The following is a 24,635-nucleotide window of genomic DNA, read 5'->3' as shown; positions in this document are numbered from 1 at the left end:
GGTGTTGTCAGGGGCTTTGTTTCTAGATTTTCATTTTGCCAGGTGTTAACAGAAAGCTTTACGAAGTTGGTAAGTTTATATAGAGTATGTTCTGTAAGTGTTGGAGGAGCATGAACTGTACTTTGAACTCGGAGCTGGCCGGACTCCTTGTGGGGGCCGCTGTGCGGGTAACACAACGCAAAGGGGCGGTGGTCTCGGTGCCCCAGCTGGGGGCTTGCCTAGGCACGGGTGGGCTTCGTGCCGGTGGCCCGGCTACCGGGGGCAGCGTGGCGGCATCTGCCTGCGCCTCTTAAAAAATGGGGGGCAGTCAGGCTTCCCCCCTCTGCTCCCCGGGCTCACCGCCTCGCCGGGGCAGGGCACGGCGCGGCCCGGAGCCGCCCGCCCGCTGTCCCCGCCGCTTCCTGCCGGTGCGGGGCGGGACCGGGGAGGCCTCAGGCGGGCTGGAGAGCCGCCGGTAGCGCGGGGATGGCGGCCAGAAACCCGGGCACCGAGCTGGGTAAGGGTCTGGGCCCGCGGGGAAGGCAGGGCCGGGGAGAGACAACGCGGGGCGGCGGCGGCCCGGCCTCGGGCCTCCCCAGCGGGAGTCTCCCCCCCCCTAGGCTGCGGGCTCCGTGGGGCTGCCTCCCGTCCCGGCTGCCTCCCGTCGCGTCTCGGGGGCTTCGAGGCTCCCCCTGATCCCCCCCAGCGGGAAGCGGGGCCCCGTGGTGGAGGGGCGCGGAGCAGCCGGGTTGTGCGCCCGGTGCCGGTCAGGCTTTCCGAGCACGCTTGTTTCAAGTGTACGAAAAGGTGGTGGTGGTTGCCCTCACGCAGCGCCCTGCCTGCCTGCCTGGAGGGGCTCGGGGCACAGCAGAGCCCGTGGGACGTGTGGACATGGCATGCAGTCGGGCTGGGTCCCCTCCTGTGCCCCTTCCAGGCTCTGACTGAGCGAAACCTTTTGTTGCTGTTGTTCTCTTCTCTCTTTCTCTCCCCCAAGAGTTTCAAAATACTTTTGATTTGAATCCCGGGACTTTGCCTTTCCATATTTGTCACTTGCTCTCTGGAGGCTGACCAGGCTTTTCCTGATGTTTGCAGGTGATCTTCGGTCCAGAAAGGTGGCAGTACCCCAGATAAGACAGAGATCCTCCAATAAAGGTTTCCTTGCCACTCCCCAGTTGGAACTTGTATTCTGCTGGCTGCTGAATACATCTTCTTGGGAAAGGGAAGTGGCCCTGGCTCTCTGACTTCTCCACGTAGCTAAACCCAACTGCAGTGGTGGAGTGAGTTGAGGTGACTGGCCCCTTTACGGCCACCTGGAAGGGTGTGATAACTTGGTCAGTGGCAGGAGATGTAAATTAAGTGGAGGAGATACAGGGGCGGTGTTGTGGAAGCAGAGGAAGAGGAGATCTCAATCAGCGCAAGCAGAGTGCAGGAGGCCGTGCAGCACAGGGTCATGGGGTTGTACTCCTCTCTCTAGCACAAGGGCAGGCGTTTTTACAGAGTTAGTGTGCAGTTTGAATGATTAACCTGTGGACAAGTTGAAGCTAACTCTGTTTTCATTGTCTGCAGTGACTGATGTGCAGCTCCTACAAGTGAGCTCTCGTGTTGCTCTCTGATGTCCTTATCCTTAGGCTGCTTAAGTTTCTTTCAAGCATAACCATCTGAACATTATATTTTTTGCTGACACAAATGTGTTAATAATGCAGTGGCAAAACTTTTGTCTCTGTTACAAAAAAAAAGCATGCAATTTTGCACATGCGCTCCAGCTATTGTAAACTAGGCATGTGTTGTACTTCTTACAGTAAATTTAGTCCTACAGTTAATTACCTGCATGTGCAGGAACTCCATAAACTTGAATCTGAAGTCAGTTCAGTTTTATTAAACAGTTGTCATCCAAGCGAGAGGAGTAGTCGTAAGGAAGACAATGCTGCCAAATATGAAATCACTGGTAGAGACAGGTGACCTCGATATCTTTTGGCTGGATCTTGCTGTACAACCATAGGGAAAAGAAAAGAAAAAGTACTCAGTGTACAACTAACCAGCAAAGCATAGTCTTTAGTTTATGCACCCACTAAAATAATCTTTGATTTTTGTAATCTTTCCATGTATTTTTTGTAATTTTCTCTTCCTGTAATGCCACTGCCCAAGAGATAGGGTTAACTTGTGTGCAAGATTAAGGGAGAACACGGTGGGATGAATGTCTTCAGGGCTGCTCTACACGGCCTATTCCAGTTGCAATTTATTCACCTGGGAAGGCCACTGCCCCCAGTTTATCCACAGGTACTTGTTGCCATCCCCTCCCAGTGATTTCTTTAAATCAGCTGTGGTCAAAATAACCCAGGTTGGAGGTGCAGGGTGTTGCCCTGCAGGGGGTGTTTCTAACTGCTTGCTGACTTATGCTGGCACTTCAAGGGAGAAAATCTCCCTGCCATTTAGTCTCCAAGTAAATACACATCTGAAATACTTTAGTACTATTATCTTAAGTAAGTTGCTGTATTGTATTTTAAGTGTAGTACCTTCAGTGGTAACAGGAGTCAAAAGCGGTGTGTTAAGCCCTTGCCTTTATCTTTCATGGTTGCTAGCTATACACGCTGCTTCTGTGACTTTACATGTTAGCTTTTGAAGGTTTTGCCTGCTTGCAGCAGCAGCTCTAACAGTAATTCAAATGATTTGCTCCGTATCTTGCAGAGCCTTCTGTAACATTATAGGTGTTTGCTAATAGGGACACCTAGTGGTAAAATATCTTTTACTTAAAAAATACTTTATTTCATTTGAATTATTTTCTGTGCTTCTGTTATTTCTTTGTTCAATACCTGATGTCATTATTTATGAAGTGTGTTTTGGATGCCACTGTTAGAGAGCATCTTATTTATTCACGAATGGCAAACTAAACTGTTCTTAAATCATTGCATATAATGCTTCCCCATGTGAATTTTTTCCAGTAAAATAAATACATTTTTGTAAAAAGCCTTAATTAATCCTTTCTTTCTTCGTATCGCTGTTCCTCAGTAGAAGTAGGAGTTTACTTGTTAAAAAGAATAGGTACATCTGAAGCAGATAAAGGCACAGATTTGAATGAACTAGTCAGAGGATCACTAGTCTAATGTACTGGCATTTCTGATATATTTTCAGTGAGGCAATCATATAAAGAAGGTGGATAAGAACTTTTGCAAGTTTGTCATTCCACAGGGACTGTCTGCGGAAGCATTCTTTTATACTTAGGTATGTCGTGATGACTATGAGGGCTGAAAGGAATCTGCCTCTCCTGTTCTGCTCTTAAGGGCACTTGAGTATAATGGACCAGGTGCTTTGTACTTTATCACTTTTCAGAAAAGCATCAGATGCAACTTTTTAATGCCACTTCAGAACAAAATAGTGAGAAACGTAAATGAGCATTTGCTTTGTAGTGTAAGCTACGTAGTGTACTCCTTGGGTTTAACTGCAGGGATGTAGGCATCTGCCACATGTTTTTTCTGTTCCTTTCAGATGTAATTTTGATGCAGCAGCTTCAGAAGTCATGGAGAAAGATGTCCCATAACCTTGGGTAGAGGCAGAAAATGACAATTAGGACGTTTAAAGCTCAGCAGATAATGCATCTTGTGCATCCTGAACTTGTGCCTAGGTACAAATCTTCCTTCGGGTAGCTCAGCAGGGAATGGCCTGAACAATGACCCAAGGTCATGTGGCAGATCAACAGTGGAATTGATTGCCAGTTGAAAAAAATACAGTTTTGCAATTTATTTTATTATAAGGGGTGAGTCAAGCTTGACCAACCTAATTGCCTTCTGTAGTAAAATGACTGGTTATGTTGACAAGGGGAGAGCAGTGGATGTAATTTATTTCAACTTTATCAAGGCTTTTGAAGCTATCTCTTGCAAAATTATTGTATCCAAGTTGGGGCATTTGGGTAGGTAGATACCTGAATGGGTAAAAACCTTTGAGGCTGGTACTAGGTAGAGTGATACAGGTGTTTCGCCAGGTGCCCATCTTGTTTAACCTTTTTTCAGTAACCTAGAGGAGGTGAGAGACTTGGTGCTTATAAAGATTGTAGACGTCACTAAATTGACAAGCTGGCACAAGTTCAGCAGAGGGCTGCCAAGACAGCTTGGGCCTGGAGCACCTGCCCTGTGAGGAGAGGCTGAGGGAGCTGGGTTGAGTTAAGCTGGTGAGGAGGTGGCTTCAGGGGTACTAACAACAGCCTGCTCATCCCTGTTGAGAGGGCATCAAGAAAGCAGAGACAGGCTCTTGGCTTGCGTGATGAGATGAAGTAAGACAACAGACTTGTCCTCAGACAGAGAAGTTCAGACTGGATATGAAGAAAAACTTCATGCAGGACAGTCAGGCAGTGGGGCAGGTTGCCCAGAGTCTGTGCAGTCTCCATCCTCGGGGGCTCTCAAAACGCCATTGGATAAAGTCCTGAGAAACATGGTCTGAGCTCAGATTTGGCCCTGCTGTGAGCAGGAGGTTGGATGAAAGACTGGATGATAGAGACCACCCAGCCCAAATCATTCTTTGATTATTTTTTGTTGTGTGTGTATATACACACACACACACATATATATTTGAATAATGAATAGTTTATTACACTTGTTTTGCCAAGTATGTTCTTGGACTATTAAAAAAAAAATCTATCCATGTTGCTCAGTCCCTCTAGATGAAGGGCCCAGAAATATATTTGTTATGTTTAAATTGATATTTTTAATTATAGTTGGTATTTCTGAGCCATTTACATATGAGAGCTAGCCCGATGGTAGGTGGCATTTAGATAATGAAGCATTGCATCCCTTTTCAAGACAGCATAATTCTGTTCTAATATATTAATAGCTGGTTTTAGCCTGTACAGTGGTTCTGTTCCTTCACTGTTTCCTCTCTAACACTGAATCTGCTAGACAGCTGTAATTTGAAAGAAAGATAGATATCTCAGAAATATCTAAATCACTGGGCAGAATGACCAAAGTAGTTGCTCTGAGTGAAAGGCAGGCACAACTCAGCAATTATGTGGCTTCTCGTTACAACTTTTTTTTTTTTTTTTTTTCGGCTTTATCCAAGTAATAATGTCCCGTCTTACTGCATAGTCATAAGGACCAGAACAGGACAGCTGGGCTACTGGGGTAAGGAGAGGTCTTCATAGGCAGGGTGGAAGCAGAAGACTGAGATCTGCAGGAAAGCAAGCTCCCACTGTTCTGCAGCTCGTGGAGCTGCCAACCTTCTGAGAAAAGGCTCATCAGCAGTTTTCAAAGTGCTTTGGAGGATGCTGTGAGCCATTTCATCTGATCCATAGCCAAGATGATATGATCTTACCAATGTCGCGAGCCAGTAGAGCTTATTTCTAGTTCAGAGCTCATGCCTTGGTGTCCTCCTTTGTGTACCTGAATGCTGATGACTTGCAGACTGAACTTCTCCCATATAAGAAGGACCTGTCTGAAAATAACATCGGTCTCTGGCAAGAGTTACTATGGGAAAGTGATTTCAGCTTCTATGTCAAAGAAGCTGAAAACCCCCCAAGCCCTAAACAGCTTATTTGGTAACAAATCTGTTGTATAATGTGACCTGATCCTGGATTTTTTTCTCTCTCTTCAGTGTTTTTCTTAGACTTTGCATGGCCAGCTGGATTCAGCCCATGTTCAACTGAATACCTCATTTCTCCACTGAAGGTTCAGGACACAGTTTCACATTAGCTTCTCCAGAAATAATAGCTTTCATCACTTTCCTTACCCATTTTATCATGTGTTCATGGTAAGAGCAGGAGCACACATGCTGTTTCTGGCACAGAAAAGGAAATAAACAGTTGGGGGGGCAGCTTCTTTTGGGGACAGCACTGCTTTGAAATGCTTGTGAAACTACAGCCTCAGGCATTCTTTAGCTTTCTGTTTCGCCATCTGAAGGGTAACAGCTACACATTTTCCAAAGCTTCTGAAAAGCTTAGTCTTTTTTTTTTTTTTTTTTTTTCTTTCCATGAGGAATGTGTTAGATATCTTAGATATTTATGTAATTATACTAATGAAGTGGTTTTATTTATTGTTTTCTGAGGAAATGCTTGGTATTTTTGGAGTCATGTTCTTCAAAGGGAGGAGATGAATTTCCTGTTAAGATGTTGAATATGATTTTTTCAAATGTCTTCAGAGAAAAAAGTAAACTTGAAGAGTGATTACAGAATATTGGCTAATTAGCTATAGTGTAACTGCTTTAATTACTTTTATCCCTGAAGCCACATGACTGTGCAGATGACTAGCAGATGACTTATTTAAAAAAAAAAAAAAAAAAGACGTGTTCACACTGCAAGGTTAATGAGCCTAATTAAACATAGTTTTTCTTAGCCAGATACTAAATCATAAAGCTTGGGGGAGTGGAGGAGGGGCAGAATCCAAAGGCGGTCAGTTCTATTTCAAATAATGGTTTTATTCTGATTTTTTTTAATTGAAAAAAAAAGCTGGCGTTGTAAGTGATTTTTCTGAATAGAGACACTTATATTTAAAAATCTAGTGAGGTCTCACACAGCAAACTTTGAAAGTCTATTTAGAGACAATTACACTGAGACATACTTGTTTTCAGTTGCCCGCTGCTTTAATTAATGGAGAAGTGGGCTTGAATAAAAGATCTGTGTCAGACAGGAGTCTCCATCTGCTGCTGCATATTACTAGAACCTTTGTCCTTCTTTGCCTTGCATTCTTTTTATTACAGCGTTTTTATTTCTCTTTGTAAGTTGCCTAATGTTTTGCATGGAGTTCTGATATTCTTTTTTTAAGCTTTTTATTTTTTTTAAGCTGTGCACAGTTTAATGTCCCACATTCAAAAAAGACTCAGGCGTCCAAATTCTGTGGTCTTTCAAGGAAACGAAAATCTCAGACACAAAAATTAGATTGGGTTACCGTGTGTCAGCTACCTTCATGACTGGTCTCGAGATATTAAAAACAGAAGGTAAAATGTATTGCATGGTGAGACTGAAGGGTTTAAGCCAGTGTCTTTCATTGTACTGCACAGAACCGAGTGTGCATATTGCTGATGAGCTGGCATATGGTGACTTTCTCATGTGATTTCCCACTCTGAGGAGATCAGGTAAAACTAAATTTTACATATGGGGCTTTTTGGTTCTGAACAGAGGTTTTGTTTGTTTGTTTGTTTTGTTTTGTTTTTTTAATGGACCATAAGAATAAGCATATCATCTTTCAGGTACCCACTCCTTTAAAAGCAGCAATGGGTGAATATGAGTTAACAAATTAGTGGCTTATTTCACTTCCACTATTCTTCCACCTCTTTTTTCACATTGATTGTGAATTTCTTAAACATTACTTCTCCCACCACTGCCCAAAAAGCATTACCCTCGATTATTTCCTTTAACCTAATCTAATGTGCAGGACTTCATTTCTTGCACAGATTTCTCAGACCTTCTGAGAAGCTATGCCCAAAGGTCAGGTAGGACCAGATATAGTAACGGTATGTCTCTAGTAGTCCAGCACAAGATATATTAGATTAAATCCTCTCCAAATAATAAGTAACAAAGTGTTAACCTCCCCATGGAGGCAACTGCTGTTCTATCACTTAAAATCAGGTTTATGCTCCAGTAGCCAAGAGGTTGAAAATTTTCCATATTTAACAAAGTGGATGCTGTCTTCGTATTCTTCCAAACTCTTGTGTATAAGGTAGCTTTTAGAGTAAGTCTGATTTCTTGGCTGTCTTCCGTAAGGTAGAAAGAATGGGTTAGAGTAGATTAACTGAAGCTTCTGGATCCTTATTAGAGAGTTAGAAGCTGAGTTCCTCATGTAAACTGGCTTCTTTGACTTTATCATATTTTCCAAAGGAGCTGAAAGATCATGTATGCTCAGGAGAGTTCAAAAGTTACCATGACAAATTGGAATATGGTTAAATGATTTCACCTGAACACTTGGCACACAGTAGGAGAATCACTACACAGAGTTTGTGTTTCCTTTATTTGTCTGTGTATTCATTTATATTTTCCAATGGGCTTTGGCAAGTATCGCCTATGGTGGCCCCATGGGAAGAGTTTTATGTTCTCTGCTGATCACCCAGGAGACTTGACCTTAAAGCAACTGCAGAAGATGTAGCTTACATTTCAGCTGTCCGTGTTTGTGGTTTACATTTATTGACATTCAAAAAGAAGGAACAATCTAGCCGTAAGTATTGTAGCTATAGCTCTTCTCGGCTGCATTCTATGTGCCAGATGAGCTGCTTGCATTTGAGACAATGAATTAGCCTGTGGCTTTTCAAACGGAGAGAGTTAATGAGGGTTTGTTGTTACAGAGGTTTGTAACTTCACTAGCTCCTCCTTTTTCACCATACAATGACTGATACTAGAAATCCTAAAATTCCTTCTTTTGTTTACTTCCTCTGGTCAACATTTTGACCCTGCCTGCAGGTACGGCTTATATTATTACTTATAGGTGGTAATAGAAAAGCAGTCGCAAGGTGACTTATAGAACAAGGCTTAGTCCAATTTTTTCATGCCTTTGTCCTGCATTTCAACTGAGTCATCTCTACTGTAAATTGGTTTCTCCAGTGTTTTCTGTAAGTCCCATTAGGAAAACAAGCTTGTATTTACACATATTTTGGCTGGTGTATTAGTCCTGCGCTTTTATATGTTACTAAAACTAAAAATTATGAAGAAAAAACTCAGGACAAGATTTCTGTATGAAATTAATGATTTTGACTAACTGCTTTTTTTTTTTTTTTTTTTTTTTTAATGCAAGCTTAATACAGCAAGAAAGAATACTCCCAGAGATGAGAAGTACTTAATAAATTAATTGATTGATTAATAATTAATCAATTACCCAGAATTATTATCTCTTAATATCTGAACAGGTGTCCATATACAGTCCTTAACTGGTGATGGTAATCGATGATTGCCACTGATGGGGTTGATTTATTGATGGTTAGTGGTTGATGATCGTTAATATTGTCTTCAGAGTATATTCATAGTTTTGTTATATGAATAATATTTAGAAGAATTAATTATGTTTTGGAATACGGGAGATTTTAAAGATGTTCCATTTTCCTTTACCTGTATCCTTCTATGAGCAGGAGGATTTGAGTGTGTTTATTAACATTCAAATTTGCACCTCTAGTTTATCATACTAAGCAGAAATTTCAAGATGCAAGGCCCTGAACTATCAATTCTCCATTATCAGTTACCCTTCATTAAGAGGTAACCATTTTTTAGTGCTTCTGGTTTTGGACAGTTTCATTATTATGTAAATGTTGAGCATCCACTTTTCTGTGACTTGGTTATTGTTTATGGATTCTGAAACTCATTGAAATTGTGAGCCAGACTGTCTGCAGCGGGCATCTGAAGAAATTCACAGATGGAAGATGGGGAAACAAGTCCCCTGGGGTGCTTGGCAAGGTGAACACTTCTGAGGCAGGCATACATCTCAGCAGCTTCCAGGCAGATAGATGTGCTGCCCAGGAATTCTCTGCATTTGGAGACTCGTAGCTAGCCAGCTCCTAGTAGCAAATTCAGTGAAAGTAGCTCTAGACAAAAACAACCTAAATGCATTATTACACAGAGGTCTGTACAGAGTTTTTGGTGCCGTGTGGGATAGAGATCCTATAATCAAAGGTACGCACACACACAATGCCAATGGATCCTGGTTGCAGGCAGAGAAGCAAAGGATTGAATAAATGTTACCGTACTCTGGAATCAAGAAGTAAATTAGCAAGCAATGGGAGAAGGCTGTTTGGTGTGTTCTTGTCTACTATGTGTGTAATAAACTTCACAGTTCAGGACTGGAAACATAGCATCTCTCACCAGCTTTAAGTTAATTAAGTTTTAACAGCAAAGAAAACATGCTGTGTGAAACATCCAGTTCACAGATCCCCTGACTGAAGTTAGTAGTATGATGTTTTGGACGGTGAGAAGTGTGCAAGCCCTTTAAAGGATATGAAAGCACAACGTGCTCTTCAGAGAACACAAACAAAGCTACAACTTTCATCCAAATTCCCACGCGGTACATTAAATAACACAGAAATAGATGAGAGACTTTTTTTTCTTTTTCCTCCCACCCCAGAACTTGGCTGGATCTCAAAAGTATATGTGAACCAACCTGCAGTTGTGAGGCATGCAGAACAAATTCAGAAATGGAGAACTGTGAAAGGTAATTGGCAAGTAAGTGCTCTTTTTATGCATTCTGTTCCTGTATTTTTAAAGCAGTCACTCTCCCTCTCTAGGCTGCAATATTGAATTTTGCTCAAGATGCATGTAAACTTAAAAGATGTGCTTGTCCGTGTCTTATTTTAATAATTTGTATTTGATGATGATGGGATGGAATAAGGTGACGCGTTTATCCAAACAAGTTAAAAACCTTATAACTCATGAGTGGCAAAACCGCAAATGAATTTCAGTCATCTTTATTCATGAGTGGATTAAATTGTATATTACTATCCCACCACATTTATTCTGTTTCCCAGACAGACTTCTTTGCACACAGCCTTCTTATTTTTTAATTTTAAAGCTGTAAGATATGGTCGTGGTCCCTGTCAAGTTTGACCTACCTGGATGATTGTTGTTTACTTAAACATGCCCAACATGTGTGATTTCTTTGCTTACATACTGCTTGCCTAAAACTCAAAAATCCTAACTGGCTATGAGACTTGGAAGGGGGGTGGTGGTGGTGGTGGAAGGCAAGGAGAAAAAGAAGAAAAGAGGCCACGTACATTATGGGGGCTGACTTCTCAACTGCTAAGATACGGTAGACAATCAGTTATTGTCCATCTTACTATAAAATACATTCATGCACGTAAGCGACTTGTAAAGCCAGTGGTGCAAATTAACTTTTGTACAAGGCTGTCTTGTATTCATTGAACACACGTTTAGAGGGGCTTGGCAGTTACCGTCAGCCTCTGCTGCCCTGCTGGCAGAAATGACAGATACTGACCTGGTGCACGTTTTGGCTTCTTCAATTCGTAGATGGGAATCAAAATGCAAAACTGTCAGTTCAGCAAGGTAAGCAAATGCTGCCAAGCAGAGCAAGTAAGGCATGGCCACGTGCTGGCTTCTGCCGCCTTAGTGACAGCTCTGGCAGGCAGCGTTGGATGCAGGAGTGCCATAAGCACTTTGGCAGTGTTCAGCCAAAGGCAGAGGCTGAGAAATGCCACGGAGTAGACCCAGAGCTCCCAGTGAGCTCTCAGCTGTGGGGCTGTAACTAGTGTCCAAAGGACAAGCTGATTCCAGGTTCACCAAACAACTGTGCTGCAAGCAGAACAAACAAGGAGAAATATTGATAATGCCACTCATTAGAACAAAGCAAGAATCACTTAATTATACCTATTTTTTCAAGAAAATCCTCAAAATAGTTGACATTCTGAGCTTAGTGTGTCAGGCAGCCATTCTGGGTTGGCCGAAGCTACCTTCAGGATGAGCACAAATCTTGTAGACCATGGTTCGGTGACAATTTGAGGGAACTGCGTAAGATCCTACTATAAGTTGCTAGTGAGTAACTTCCTGCCTGTTAGATGAACCTGGAAGTCTGTGCTTTGAACGTTATGAGTAAATAAAAAGATAGACATAAGCTACTAAAGATTGGAGATTAGCTCAGCATTTCCTGAGTTTCCTACTTGATACTAAACTTAGCAATTCAGTGTTTCTGAGTTTGGACATTATACTGTCAGTGAGAAGATCCAGAAGGTATTCTGTAACCTTGGCTATCTTCAGATACTGCATTTTAAGATACATGTTTTAAAAATCCCTTTAAAAAAATGAAGTTCATACTAGTTCATGGAACTCCCGTGCTACACCTGTCTTAATGACTTTATGATTTATGTCATGATAGATGAGACAAAAAATCCTTTGAATGAAGGATAAAAGCATCCAAGGAAGAGATACTTTAAACCATTTAAAGTGAAAAACATTTCTAAAGTATTATAGGGGGAAAGTAGAAATCACTTAGAAACAAGCAGTCAAGCTTAGACTAACAGAGGCCAGTAACAGCTCATTACTCATTCTACTAACCCTAAAGCAGCTTTTGGTGTAATACTGTCGTGGTTCTGCTCGAGTGGGCAGCCGAGCTCCACCACAGCCGCTCTCTCACTCCCCCTCCTCAAAGAGGAATGGGGAGAAAATATGTAAAAAAGGGCTCAAGGATTGAGATAAGGACGAGAAAATCACGCAATAATTATTGTAACGGGCAAAACAGACTCGGCATAAGGAGATAGTAAAATTTATTGCCTACAACTAACAAGCAAGAGAAGTGAGAAAACAAAGGAAAAAAGCAAACCAAAAGCACCTTCCCCCCCATCCGCCCTCTTCCACCTCCTCCCCCCGAGCGGCGCAGGGAAACGGGGGAATGGGGGTTATGGTCAGTCTACAGCACTTCTTCTCTGCCGCTCCTTCTTGGTCACTCTCGTCCCCTGTGCTATGGGGTCCCACCCACGGGATGCAGTCTTTGATGAACTGATCCGGCGTGGGCTTCCCACAGGCAGCAGCTCTTCCAGAACTGCTCCAGATATGGGTCTGTACCATGGGGTCCATCCCTGAGGAGCAAACTGCTCCAACCTGGCTCCCCTACGGGCAGCAGCTCCTGCCAGGTCACCTGCTCCTGCGTGGGCTCCTCTCCACGGTCTACAGGTCTGGCCCGGAATCTGCTCCGGCAGGGGTCTTCCACAGGCGGCAGCCTCCGTCGGTGCAGGGCCACCTGCTCCACCGTGGTACTCCATGGGCTGCAGGGGGACATCCTGCTTCACCATGGTCCTCACCACAGGCTGCAGGGGACTTCTGCTCTGGCGCCTGGAGCACCTCTCCCCCTCCCTCTACACTGACCTTGGCACCTGCAGGCTGTTTCTCACTCCCTTGACTCTCCCGGCTGCTGTCTGGCGCAGCGTTTTTTTCCCTGTCTTAAATATGCTCTCACAGAGGCGCAAACAACATCGCTTATTGGCTCAGATCTGGAAAACAATGGGGCCCTTCCCAAACATGGGGCAGCTTCTAGATCTTTCTCACAGAAACCACCCCTATAGCCCCCTGCTACCAAAACCTTGCCACGTAAACCCACTACAAATACTTACTACAAGTTTAGAAAGGAGACTCCCATTAGCAAAGTGGCACAGGTCTGTAGGCTGGCCTGCCTCTTAAGATTTGCGGAGTAATACCTCCATGCAGAAGCAAGAAGTTTTGCTGCAGATATTGACAAATCATGTCATACAGCAGAATGGTCAGGGAGGCATTGCCTGTGATATTGCTGTATAGATTTTGCTACTGCAACCTCTCCCCTTGTTGAACAAGTGCCAACCAAAAGATGTCTACTTTTAGTGAAGCTATTACTGTAAATGAGAATTTACTGGAAGACCTTTAACAAATACTTCAAAACAATGTTTCAAGTTCAATTTTTGTTCAACAACAAAGCTTGAAAATTTTTTGGTTTTGCTTTTGTTCAGTGCTCTGATCAATACGTCTTTTAATATTCTGTTGCATTTTCAACTAAACGCTGCCTTAGCCCTGTAATTTAGCTCTTATGCTGTGTTTTTTTTTTTTTTTTTTTTTTCCAAATAATTACAATTTATATATATTTTATCTCAGATTCACATAACAGAAAGTGGAAATATCTGGTGTATAGATCCTGTTTTAAGAAACATGGGTTCTTACCTCCCATTGCTTCCATGTTTCACTCTCACAGCAGAACAGACATAAAAATGTGCAAGTGTACAAATTGCTGACATGTACACTCATCTGGTTATTTGTGTTTGCAAACCTGTGCTGCTTCTTAAGCACATGTATAATTTACCATGCATACCAGCTTTAAAGATACAGGCGAACTGCATAGCATGGAACATACTGAAACAGTAAGGTTGTTCACATAGGTGATGGTTTTATCTTTGTTTTAGAGAATTAGATTTGAAACTAAATGTTTTTTTGTCCAGTTAAAAATGTTATATGATTCTTAGAGTCCTGTTAGGTAGTTAGCTTTTACACCAAAAAAGCTGACTTCTGATTCCAAATCCTTTCTGTACTATTAGATATTGCTTAAGACATGAAAATTTCTGCCATCCCTGTCTGTCATAAACCATTCTTTGCACATCCTCCATATTACATGCCATACGTTTCGTGATTCTTAGAGTGAGAGCTAGGTTTTGGATTCCTGGATCCTTTAAGTCAGTTTGGCTTTGGAAGCATAAACTGAGATACTGTATTCCTTCCTTCGCTCTCTTTGCAGGCTGCTTGGCTGCTGAAAGCTGTCACATGTATAGACCTTACCACTCTCTCAGGTGACGATACTCCTTCAAATGTTCACAGAATGTGTTTCAAAGCTAAGCATCCCATCAGAGAGGATCTGCTGAAAGCCATGGATATGCATGATAAAGGTATGGTCATTTTTGTTCTGTTTGTAGAAAAACTGTCTATTTCCTTGATATTTTTTTCAATTTTCAGTAAAGCATGGAGTCAGGGAAACACTTTAAGTTATGGTACATAATGAGCAAATTTGATTTTGAAGCTGTAAGTGGTATAACTTCAGTGTATGTGTTTTAATAACAGTGCATTAAGGTGTAACTAATTGAATATTCCATTAATCTGCTGATGTCCTTTCTAAACTGGAGAAGGGAGGATGTTCATGTGACTTTGGATTTCACGCTTAGATGATGTTGCTCTGTGTTACTACCAAGTTTGCAAGTCTGCTACTCTGCCTGTTGGAAAAGATGCATTCCACTCTTGTAAGCATGTTATTTCTCCTTCAGAAAGTATTATCTGTTACCTGCTTGTTTGAGTAATTATGATAGGAGACATCTTTGCAGCCCAGTCTGCTTTAAGGAATCAGTCCTTTAGTGAGTGTATGTGGTTGTGTGTGTATCATGTATACATGATATGTATGTGGCTGTGTGTGTACCATGTATACACACACAAAATTCCCAGCTAAGTCAACAGAGTTGAAAGGAAAGAAGACAGCCCTTACAAACTAGTGGTAAAGCTTTCACTGACATTACTCAAGCAGGCTCTGTCTGAAGTTCGAATGTTACACCCAAGATTGAACCCAATACAAATTCAGAGCAAATGAAGACTCAATAGAAAACCACTTTAAATCTGAGCAGAATTTTTCCAGATACAATCACTGGTGTGTCAGCAAATGCTGTTTGACTTTTGTCCTGCTATGTTGGCCTTATGATGATCTAGCAAAAAGAATGAACTTGGTGACATGCACGGCATGCTTCTACTATTGAAATATTTCAGTTGTTTTATGTGGGCCTTTGTCCACCAATTAGAGTCATATGGTATAAAACCAAAATGGGAGATCAGATGTCTGGTTTCTAGCCATATATGTGAAATATCAAAGATAGTCTTTCTAGATTTATGGACTCTTCAGATGGCTGAAATATTTAATATGAGACCAATTATCTAAGACTTTGAAAGAATAGCATTTTAACTAAAAATGCAGTAGAACTGCGTTAACATAAAGACTGCTCAGTTGCTGCTGGGTCAACAGGTAAGAATGGAGCTTGGCAACAGTTTCTCTCACAGTATCCTATTGACTGAGAATGTCTTTACTGTATGGCATTAAACAGTGAACCTGTCAATAAAAATCTTGTAGCTTGAACTCCTGCTAATGCAAACTTATTCCCAAGGTCAGGTGAAGAAACATGAATGTGGTAACGATATGCAGAATCACCTGAACTGCATGAACAATAAAACAGATATCCCTAGTGTAGATGCTTAAGGTCCTCATGCAAATACAAAAGTAGGAGGTGCAAACAATACACATGTGCTTGTTATATGGATTGCACTAGAGAAGGTGGAAATGCACATATGAAGAAGTGAACTGTATCTCTTGCAGGTATTACCGTTGCAGCAGTTTGTGTATATCCTGCAAGGGTCGCTGATGCTGTTAATTCCTTAAAGGCTGCTGGTTGCAACATACCAGTAGCTTCAGGTAAGTTTTATTTTAAAATTGAAAATTAAATCTTTCTATGCTATAAAATATGTAGAAAAATCTGGAAGTTTCTATTTGCTTTTTCTCCAGAGAGTAAGGTGGAAGTTAGGTGGAAGGAAAGGAACGGAGAGAAGGATTTGCTTCTGGTAGTTGTTATCTTTTGTTTTGCTTCAACTTCAAGCATATCAGGAATGCCAAGTCTGTTTTGCTGGAAGTTTGTCAGAAAGGCCCTTAAGATACAGAATCATAGAATCACAGAATGGTTTGGGTTGGAAGGAACCTTAAAGATCATCTGGTTCCAACCCCCCTGTCATGGGGAGGGACACCTTCCATTAGACCAGGTTGCTCAAAGCCCTATCCAACCTTGGAACTTCCAGGGATGGGGCATCCACAGCTTCTCAGGGCAGCTTGTTCCCTGACAGTGTTCCCCTCGCCTGAACAAAAGAAATTGAGATAGTGTGCTGAACAAAGAATCAGTAGACAATAAGTAACTGCTAATAATAATAGAACTACAGTAATCATTTTGGGAGTTCTAATGCAAGTTTTGGGTTGTGTGATTTGTTTTGTTTCCCCCATCTTTTTTTTTTTTTTTTTTTGCTTTTAAGTGTAATACTACAAGCTGAATTCAGTGAAGCTGTGTGAAGAGGCAAGGGTTATTGCTTGCTGAGCAGCCTGCAGGTTCAGGACTTGTACTCATAAATCTAATAGCACCAGTTCTTCTCCAGTCACCACATGAGAGACAAGTCCTGAATCTACAATAAGCAAGAAATAGGATCACAGAATTATGCATGTAGGAAAGGAGCTCTGGGTGTCATCTAGTCCAGCCTCCTGCTCAAAGCAGGGGTTAACTTTGAAGTTAGATCAGGTGTTTTATGCTAAGATCCATGTTTTCTGTGCTTTCTTTTCGTTTTTTCATTGTGTAGGGAAAAATAAATACCATATCTATTTGTGTCAGAGAGAATCTCTGACAGCCGTTGTTTCTTGCATTTCCAAATTGACTTTAGATTTTGTACTTAAACATCATAAAGGAAATCCTAAGTAGGCCACATTAAAAAGTTTTTACCATATTGTGATTTAGCTGTTAAATGTATTACTGGGAGTTAAACTTAAAACGCTTCTTAAAAGAATTGGAGAGAATTTTAAAAAGATGTGTTGCTTCATGTATGAGTTCTCTCCTTGTTTGTTCAATTCTGCTGGAGGCCATAGATATTTTGCTTGTGTAGGACATTTTGGAAAAATTTAAGGCATGTGAAAGAGACCTTTTTGCAAGAAGTGGTTGTAATATCTTGCTGGACATCAGTTCCTTGGGGGAAGATAATGCTTATTGTGTATGGAGACAGTAACATGAGCTGCCTTTAGATTTTTGAGTTGTGATAGACATTTAATTTTAAAAAAAAGAAAAGCTTTCAAATTCTTTGTTGCATTCTTTAGTGCAAATTTTATGTTGAATTTATGAAACAAACTTTCTTCCTCCTGCCTCCTTGCTAGTGGCTGCTGGGTTTCCATCTGGACAAACTCCTCTAGAAACCAAACTGGCTGAAATAAAGCTAGCTGTGCAATATGGTGCCAGAGAGATCGACATCGTCATTAGCAGGAGCCTGGTGCTGAGTGGCCAGTGGGAAAGTAAGTCTCCTCAGGCAAGGAACCTAAACTTGTATGCGCGTGCATGTGTGTGTGAGCTCTTTCTTTGTCTCTTCCCCCAGTTTCCACATCAGTGCTTGAATAACTTGGTCCCTCCCCAAAGAGTGGCTGTGTAATCCAGGGCACTGAGCTATATAAAACCAGTGTTATGACAAATGGTCAGAATTTTTGAAAATAATGTTGTTACAAGTTTTGTCAGGTTGGACATTCAGTATGACTTCATGTTTTGAAAATTCAGGTCCATTTCTTCTATGCCTTTGAGGATTTTGCATGTAGGAGTTAAAAAAAAAAATAGCAAGTGAAATGGAAAAAAAGTGAATGCTGTAGTCTTTGAACTGTTTTGTTACCCCCCCCCCTCCCCAAAGGGCTGAGACTCTAAATATCTTGTTAAATATACATATTTCAATATTTGACCAAAAATATGTATTTTAGTGGTTTTCCCTGAAAGTTGAGGGTACATATTGACTATTCATATTATTTTGATGTTCCTGTTCTGTAGACTACAACTAATTAGTTAGAACAATAATGCAGAAGATGGTTTTTGCTCTAATTGCGTCCTTAATGTACTGTGAATGGTTTGCCTTAAGTGCTGACAATGCTTCTACAACTAATCTCAGTGTGAAGGTAAACACATCATTGTCTTGGAATGAATTTTCCATTTAGTTGTATAATGCAGTACTGTAATAGCCTGTGTGATTGGAAGACTCCATAAAGGACACGTGGTACATGGGTTTGGTTAAGGAAATGCAGTCATCATGGTAACAGATATTTTCTGATTTTGGTCTTCTTTCAGTTAGCAGTTAGAATTGAACAAAAAAGCAAGTTACTGCATCTGTGTCTTCAAGACTGATATCCTGGTTTCCACTCACTCATGTTGACCTCTTTTGTATCTATCATCTCTATCCCTTTGCCCATAAATACATGTAGCTTTACAAATGTTTGGCTTCTTGAGGACAGGCATTTTCAGTCATTTGTTTCTTTTAGAGCATTTATTTTAAGTTCAGGTACAGCCTCAGGAACTTCTGGAAGGTGGAGACTAGGTGACTGAGCAGTTTTAAGCAAGACATAACAATGGTTCAAACTCTGTGTCAGCTAGCAGGAAGGTTGTATGTACATCTTCCTGTGCTGTGCCTATATCTTGTAGTGGTCCATACTCGCAGTTCCAAGCATGTTTCCGCTCCAGGAGATGCCTTCCAGTGGGGAGAGTTACAGAGTAGGTACAAAATGACCACAGTCAATGATCTTTGAGCAACACTGAAAAAAAATCAGAAAACTGGACTTGAACATCAACTTGAACTTGTGTCTGATAAAGTCTGCCAGCAATTGTTTTACATAAATTTCTGACAAAACTGTGGTCACCATGCTTCAGACTTTGAGGTACTAACTGCTGTTAAGTGCAAGTAACACAGAGCAGAGGTCATAAACTTAGTGCATACAGTCAATTGCAAATGCAGGCTCTAGGCTGGATCTGTTTAATATGTAAAATTGAAAAAGAATGTCTAGTGCTGTAGCTATGACTGGATTCAAGGTACTTTGTAAACTCTAGCTGCCTTGCAGTTATGGCAAATTGTTTGCTTATACTTAAAACACTAGTTAGTATACTGTTATGGTTATTTTCTCATGTTGTCATTCTTTGGAACATCAGATACTATTGACAAGAATATTCAACTGGTAGAGTGCTTTATCTTACTGTTCATATATTTCTAGTTGCTGTTCTAATCTGTGCCGTAATCGGGGTAGCCATGATAGAATAGTGTTGCTTTGTGATTTGTTTCAAAAGCTTGTGTGGCTATTAAATATTTTAGTGTACATTCAATTATATCAACTTTTTTAAAGCAGTTCTTCTTATTATTGGGGCTCTTTATGAAATTCAGGACATACTTTTTAGGTCTGTTCTTTATGAGGTAGTTGTTAAGAGGTTTTTAATAGTGCTGAACATGACAACAGCTTTATTGGGCAGCTAGTTTAGGTTGGAAAATAACCATAAATGAGATTTAAGTTTATGAGCTTATATGTATATACCTTTTACAAGCTATTAGCTTTTAGAGCAATAATATTTTACAATAGTTTTCTCAACCATTGTCTTGTATTACTTGACAAATTATGAATTAAGATTAAAAATCAGAATTTAGATAGTGTCTTTAACCACAGGATGTGTAGGCTATATGTAAAGTGTGATGAAGTTGACCAGCAAATTACTGAAAGAAACTGGTATGTGTTCCATACATATGTTGGAGTTGCTGTACTTTCAAAACTGTCGGAGTTGCCCCAGTGTTACTTCTAGTTCCAGTTTTTAGCAAACAACTGGACATACCACAACTGCCAGTGGTGTCAGTGGCTTCCAAATTCTTGCTAACCATTGATAATGGTTTATATTTGCTCTGTGTCAATCAAAGTTTCGTACAAAAAAAGGAACAAAGGAAATATACACTAAGAAGTTTTAGCATGGCTGCATCCATGAAATAGATAGATATAACCCCTTTCTGAAGGTTGCCTTTCAATCCTTGCTAATAACTATTCAATCATGAGTTCAGAGGCTTTGTTCAGGAACTGGGGACACCTTCTGTGCTGTATACTCTATAAACTACACAGAAAAAATACACTGCCTGATCCAGAGGCTTGAAAAGGATTGCACATGTTGTTCTGAAATACTATAGTTGGATTTACTATTTTCTAGATTTGTAAGCTGATTTGGGACCTCAAAGTCTATTTGCACAATTTCTTTCTTACATTGTCAGCAGCAGCTCAGACTCTTGAAGCCAAATCCTGTTTTCAGTTTCATGTGAATCACTGGAGCCTGGAGTTGCACATATGTGGCTGAGAGCAGAACTGATAGAGTCGTGTTGTGCTGATAGCCTTGCGCTTGTCATTTTGTTAACAAACCTGCCATTAATGTGCAAGACAGAAGGGATTCCAGCTCATTTTCCAGTTTCCTAACATGATTACCTTGATCTTTGGTCTAACAGAAATTGAAACATCTTCCCTTCTTATCTCAGTTTCTACCCTTAACATCAGTCAATGTGACTGACTAGTTGAAAACAACAAATAAAATGAATTAAAAAGAAAAAAAAAAAGTGCCTTTATTACCAGTTTTGGAGAAGAGCTGTTTCATAAAAATTGAAGCTGTTTTTTTTTCTTCCTTTAACATTTTCATGTTCTGTGTAGAAGATACGGATTATTCCCTTTATTGTGTGACTTCAGAACAAATGTATTAGACCAAAGAGGAAAGATCACATAGATAATCTGGGGCAGATTATAGCTAACATTAATTGGTAAAGGTGCTTGCTTGAAAGAAATGAAGGGAGATGCACATTTTCTCTGGTGTACTTAATAGCTGCTAAATATCAATAGAATGCTTTTACTTAATAGTTGGAAATACAGGAAAACTTACCAAAAAAAAAAAAAAAAAAGAAAGCACCTTCCAACTGTTGTCTTCTCCAACAGCAGAATTAAAACCAGAGCTATGAAATTATTTTTTCTTTCCTATCAAATCTGTTTTGTTTTGTTTTTTAATCTAAATTCTATAAATTCATAAAATAAAAGCAGATTTAAAGTTCATAAAAACAGTAAGATACGTTAAATAAATGGGTGCAAAGTAGAAATATTCTTGTCACGTATTTTTAACTGCTAAATCAGCAGAGGTATTACACGCTACATCAGTGATCATCTGACCCTAAATATTATACATGTAAGTTGGCTTCCTTAGTGTGTGGTTTTGGTTTGGTTTTGGTTTGCTTTCTCTGTGTGTGTGTGTATGTGTTTGGTTTGGTTTTGTGGTTTTTTTTGGTTTTGTTTTTCCTGGTTAAGACTTAGACTTCATTTAATATGGATAGTGTTAATGCCATATTCAAGATACTACACAGTATTGACCATTTGGTTTGAGAGCTCTTGATTATTTTCCACTGTTTTTAACAGACAGAGGAAGAATAGCTTGCAACCCTTTGATGGTGGTCTTAGCTCACAGTTGAATATATATGCCTGCGTGGTTTTCTATGATAAGGATTTATCCTAAAAGCTTTCTGACACTACAGCAGACACTACTGTGTGGTGGTTTTACCGTGCTGGGCAGCTAAACCCCACAACCGCTCTCTCACTCCCCCTCCGTTAGATGAGGAGGGGGAGAAGTAAAGCAAAGAACAACTCACGGGTTGAGATAAGGATAATTTAATTAAAGGGAAATAATTATAATAATTAAATAAAGACTACCATGAACTAAACAATTTAACTAAGGGGAAATAAAAGGGAAAGAGGAAAAAGGGAGGGGAAAAAGGGAAAAATAAAAAGAAGGGAGGAAAACAAACAAACAAAATAAATGAAAGTTATATGGAAGTGCAGAGGAAAGAAATTACTCTCTACTTCCCACAAATGAGCGATGATTGACCACGTCCTTGAAGCAAGGCCTCAACGCACGCAGCCGGTGTTCGAGAGGAGGACCGACGTCTTCTCAACGAGAGCCCACCCCCCCCCCACTTCTTCCTGTTTCCACCTTTTATTGCTGAGTGTGACACCACATGGTATGGAATATCCCTTTGATTGGTCACAACACTGGTGTGATAACACTGCTCTTCCAGCTACAAGTACAGAGTATGGCACTGTATGGGCTGCTGCCGGGAAAGTTAACATTCCAGCCAGACCCAGTACAACCTGACACTACAGAGCAGCTCCATCTGCTGTGCCAGCTACTACTGGTGTTCTGCACAGGTCCAAGAACCAGTGTCCAGTGCTTCTCCTGCACTGAGCTAGAAGGAACTGAGTAGTTACATGGTTTGTTTTTGGCAGCCTCGACTGTCCTACAGGCAGCCCAGGACTTCTTGAAACAGTGAGTGCATATTCAAGTGTGATTAACTCCAACCACACTTCAGACATTTGATGGGAAATTTCAGGATGATCAAGCTATCAGTCTTTTGCTTTAAATCTGACTAAGTACTGAAACTTTTTATTTTTGAAAAGAGTAGGAGTTTTTGCACTTGTTCAGTATCAAAGCAGTCACTCTTTGACCTGGGACTAGGGTTCGCAGTCTGCTTAATTTTCTGTGTCCCAGAGGTAGTTGCATTTTTATTTCTGCTTTTACAGTAAGGCTGAGAATGTCCTATGGGTGCCAGATACTGTTTGCAATAATTGGTCTGTGAATAGAGAACAGTATTTATTACCTACACACCGGCCCCATTAAAACATACCTACTGTTCTACCACCTCGTCTAACCTGATAGACACAGATGATTGAAGATCCTGAGTTGTTACCGTCTGTGGGTTGATGCATGCTATCAGACAGTAAGACTCTTCAAATGATCTTGGCACTAATTGCATATAAAAGTACTTTCCAACAATAGGAAGAGTTTAGTAGCTGCAGTACTAACTTCAGTGAAAAACAGTTAGGGGGATATAATTCCTTTTCATGGAATCCAACCTAAATGTACATTTTGTTGATTTTGTTTTGACATTTTTTTGGCAGTGTATCTTAAAGGTAGAGAAAACTTGAATCTTTTCTTGTTGTTACCATAACTAGAACATGAAAGCTGCTTTTTCTGGCTTTCCGAAGGCTTTGGGAAAGAGTCATTCCCCAAAAAGAGACTGCATTTGGATCTAACATGAGCAGTGTTATCAAATGCACAAGAAAATAGCACAGGTTCTTTGTATTTCCTTTTTGAGACTTGATTTGATGTAGAAGGTTTCTGGAGTATCATCAATTGATCAATAAAACATGTTAGACTGCATGCTAGTACTGATTAATTCACACCTTTGGTACACACTGAGAAACAAGGTGAAACCTGGTGTCTATAAAGGGACTTGCTAAGTGCATTAGCCAGTTGTCTACTAATGTGTGTAGCGTGTCTCGGTGGACCACCGCAGTGATCCCAGCCCCGGCTGCCTGGTGTGCCAGCAGCATCAATAGCATTCGGCAGCATAGCAGGTGGAGGGGAGGTCCAGCCATGCAGCAGGATGGCGAATCTTCCTGTATGGCTCCAGGTCCTGCTTGAGGACTGAGGGGAAAAGAAAGCCGACATTGCTGAAAAAAATTGGTCATGGACATTTTTTAGCAAGATGGATTTGTTAAAAGCCATGTTTTTACGTCCTATAAATTAACTTTTTGATTTTTTTTTTTTTTGTGTTTGAAGATTAAGTATAGTTTGTGTAAAGCACTCTCTTACAAAGGATCCTGTTTGCTTGTTTTATATCTTTTTTTTTTTCTTTTTTTTCTAATTCAGATTCTGGAAATGTTGACTGTACACTGTAAGAGCTGCATTTGCCCACCACTAACAATAATCATCCCCAAGTGGTCAGCTTCTAGCACTTACATTTAAATTACTTCTAGCTCCTTTAATCTTCCTGTGCTTACAGTTTTGTGGGGAGAACAGTTGAATTTTGCTAAAAAGGGTGGGAGGGTTTTCCTGTGCTCCCCACATTGCATTTCCTGACCAGGTATGCGAGTTCTAAACTTTTTTGAAAAAGTGCAGTAAGCCCACGTCCTCGGTCACCCCCGGGCAGTGCAGTGACCTGAGATGGTTCGTGAACACCGAGCTGTGCAGTCACTGATCCATGAAGGTGCTATCTCAGGCCTCAGGCTCTCCTCACCAGGCGTGTTAGCAGCCTGTGTTGATTAGGCTGCATATTTTCAGGAAACTCATATTTTCAAGAAGCTTCTGTGGGATTCGGGTACCTAAACACAGGCATCTAAGTCCCTGACTGACCCTGAGACTGCCCCATGGTTCCGGGAGGTACAACAGGACCTAATGCAGATGTGGTGCCTCCAGGAGCAGCAGCTGGAAGCCAGAGGGGGATAGGTCAGGGCACCTCGAGTGGCACTGAGGTCTGTAATTAGACAAATCGGTCACACCTTTGTTGTCTTGTAGGCTGAGCCCTTTGGTATGGATGGCTGAAGGGGGCAGGGAGCATGGTGTCATGATGTGCACAGGAAAGCATAACTTTCTCTGAGTACTGATTCAGTTTAGTACTGAATTTATTGCTGAAAAAGCTGTTTTAAAATCAATCTTGAATATCATAGCATTTTTTTTCCTCTCCTGATGTATTCATGAGTGTTTGGCATACTGTGCACATTCTTAGTTTTGAGAGAAACGACATTAATAGCTATTAAGTTAAGTCTGAAACTGTGTGGCATTGTTAATTACCTCCAGTCATGTAATTTATTGAACTT

General features: G+C 40.8%; 1 protein-coding gene across 1 annotated transcript in view; it reads left to right on the top strand.

Annotated features, from left to right (window-relative positions):
* The first annotated feature begins 427 nt into the window (after positions 1 to 427).
* The window catches only part of DERA (deoxyribose-phosphate aldolase), a 55,288-nt gene continuing 31,080 nt past the window's right edge, over positions 428 to 24,635 (top strand). Inside the window, exons 1-5 of the mRNA XM_084306390.1 lie at positions 428 to 496; positions 9,999 to 10,096; positions 14,136 to 14,283; positions 15,747 to 15,842; positions 17,331 to 17,465. Coding sequence (XP_084162516.1) covers positions 466 to 496; positions 9,999 to 10,096; positions 14,136 to 14,283; positions 15,747 to 15,842; positions 17,331 to 17,465 — 508 coding nt within the window. The 5' untranslated portion in view covers positions 428 to 465. The remainder of the gene's footprint in view (positions 497 to 9,998; positions 10,097 to 14,135; positions 14,284 to 15,746; positions 15,843 to 17,330; positions 17,466 to 24,635) is intronic.

This window comes from Netta rufina (genome assembly GCF_964035555.1).
Source record: "Netta rufina genome assembly, chromosome: 1".
Classification (NCBI taxonomy): Eukaryota; Metazoa; Chordata; class Aves; order Anseriformes; family Anatidae; genus Netta; species Netta rufina.
The sequence above is the reverse complement of the archived record's forward strand: the minus strand, read 5'-3'. Positions and strand labels throughout refer to the sequence as shown.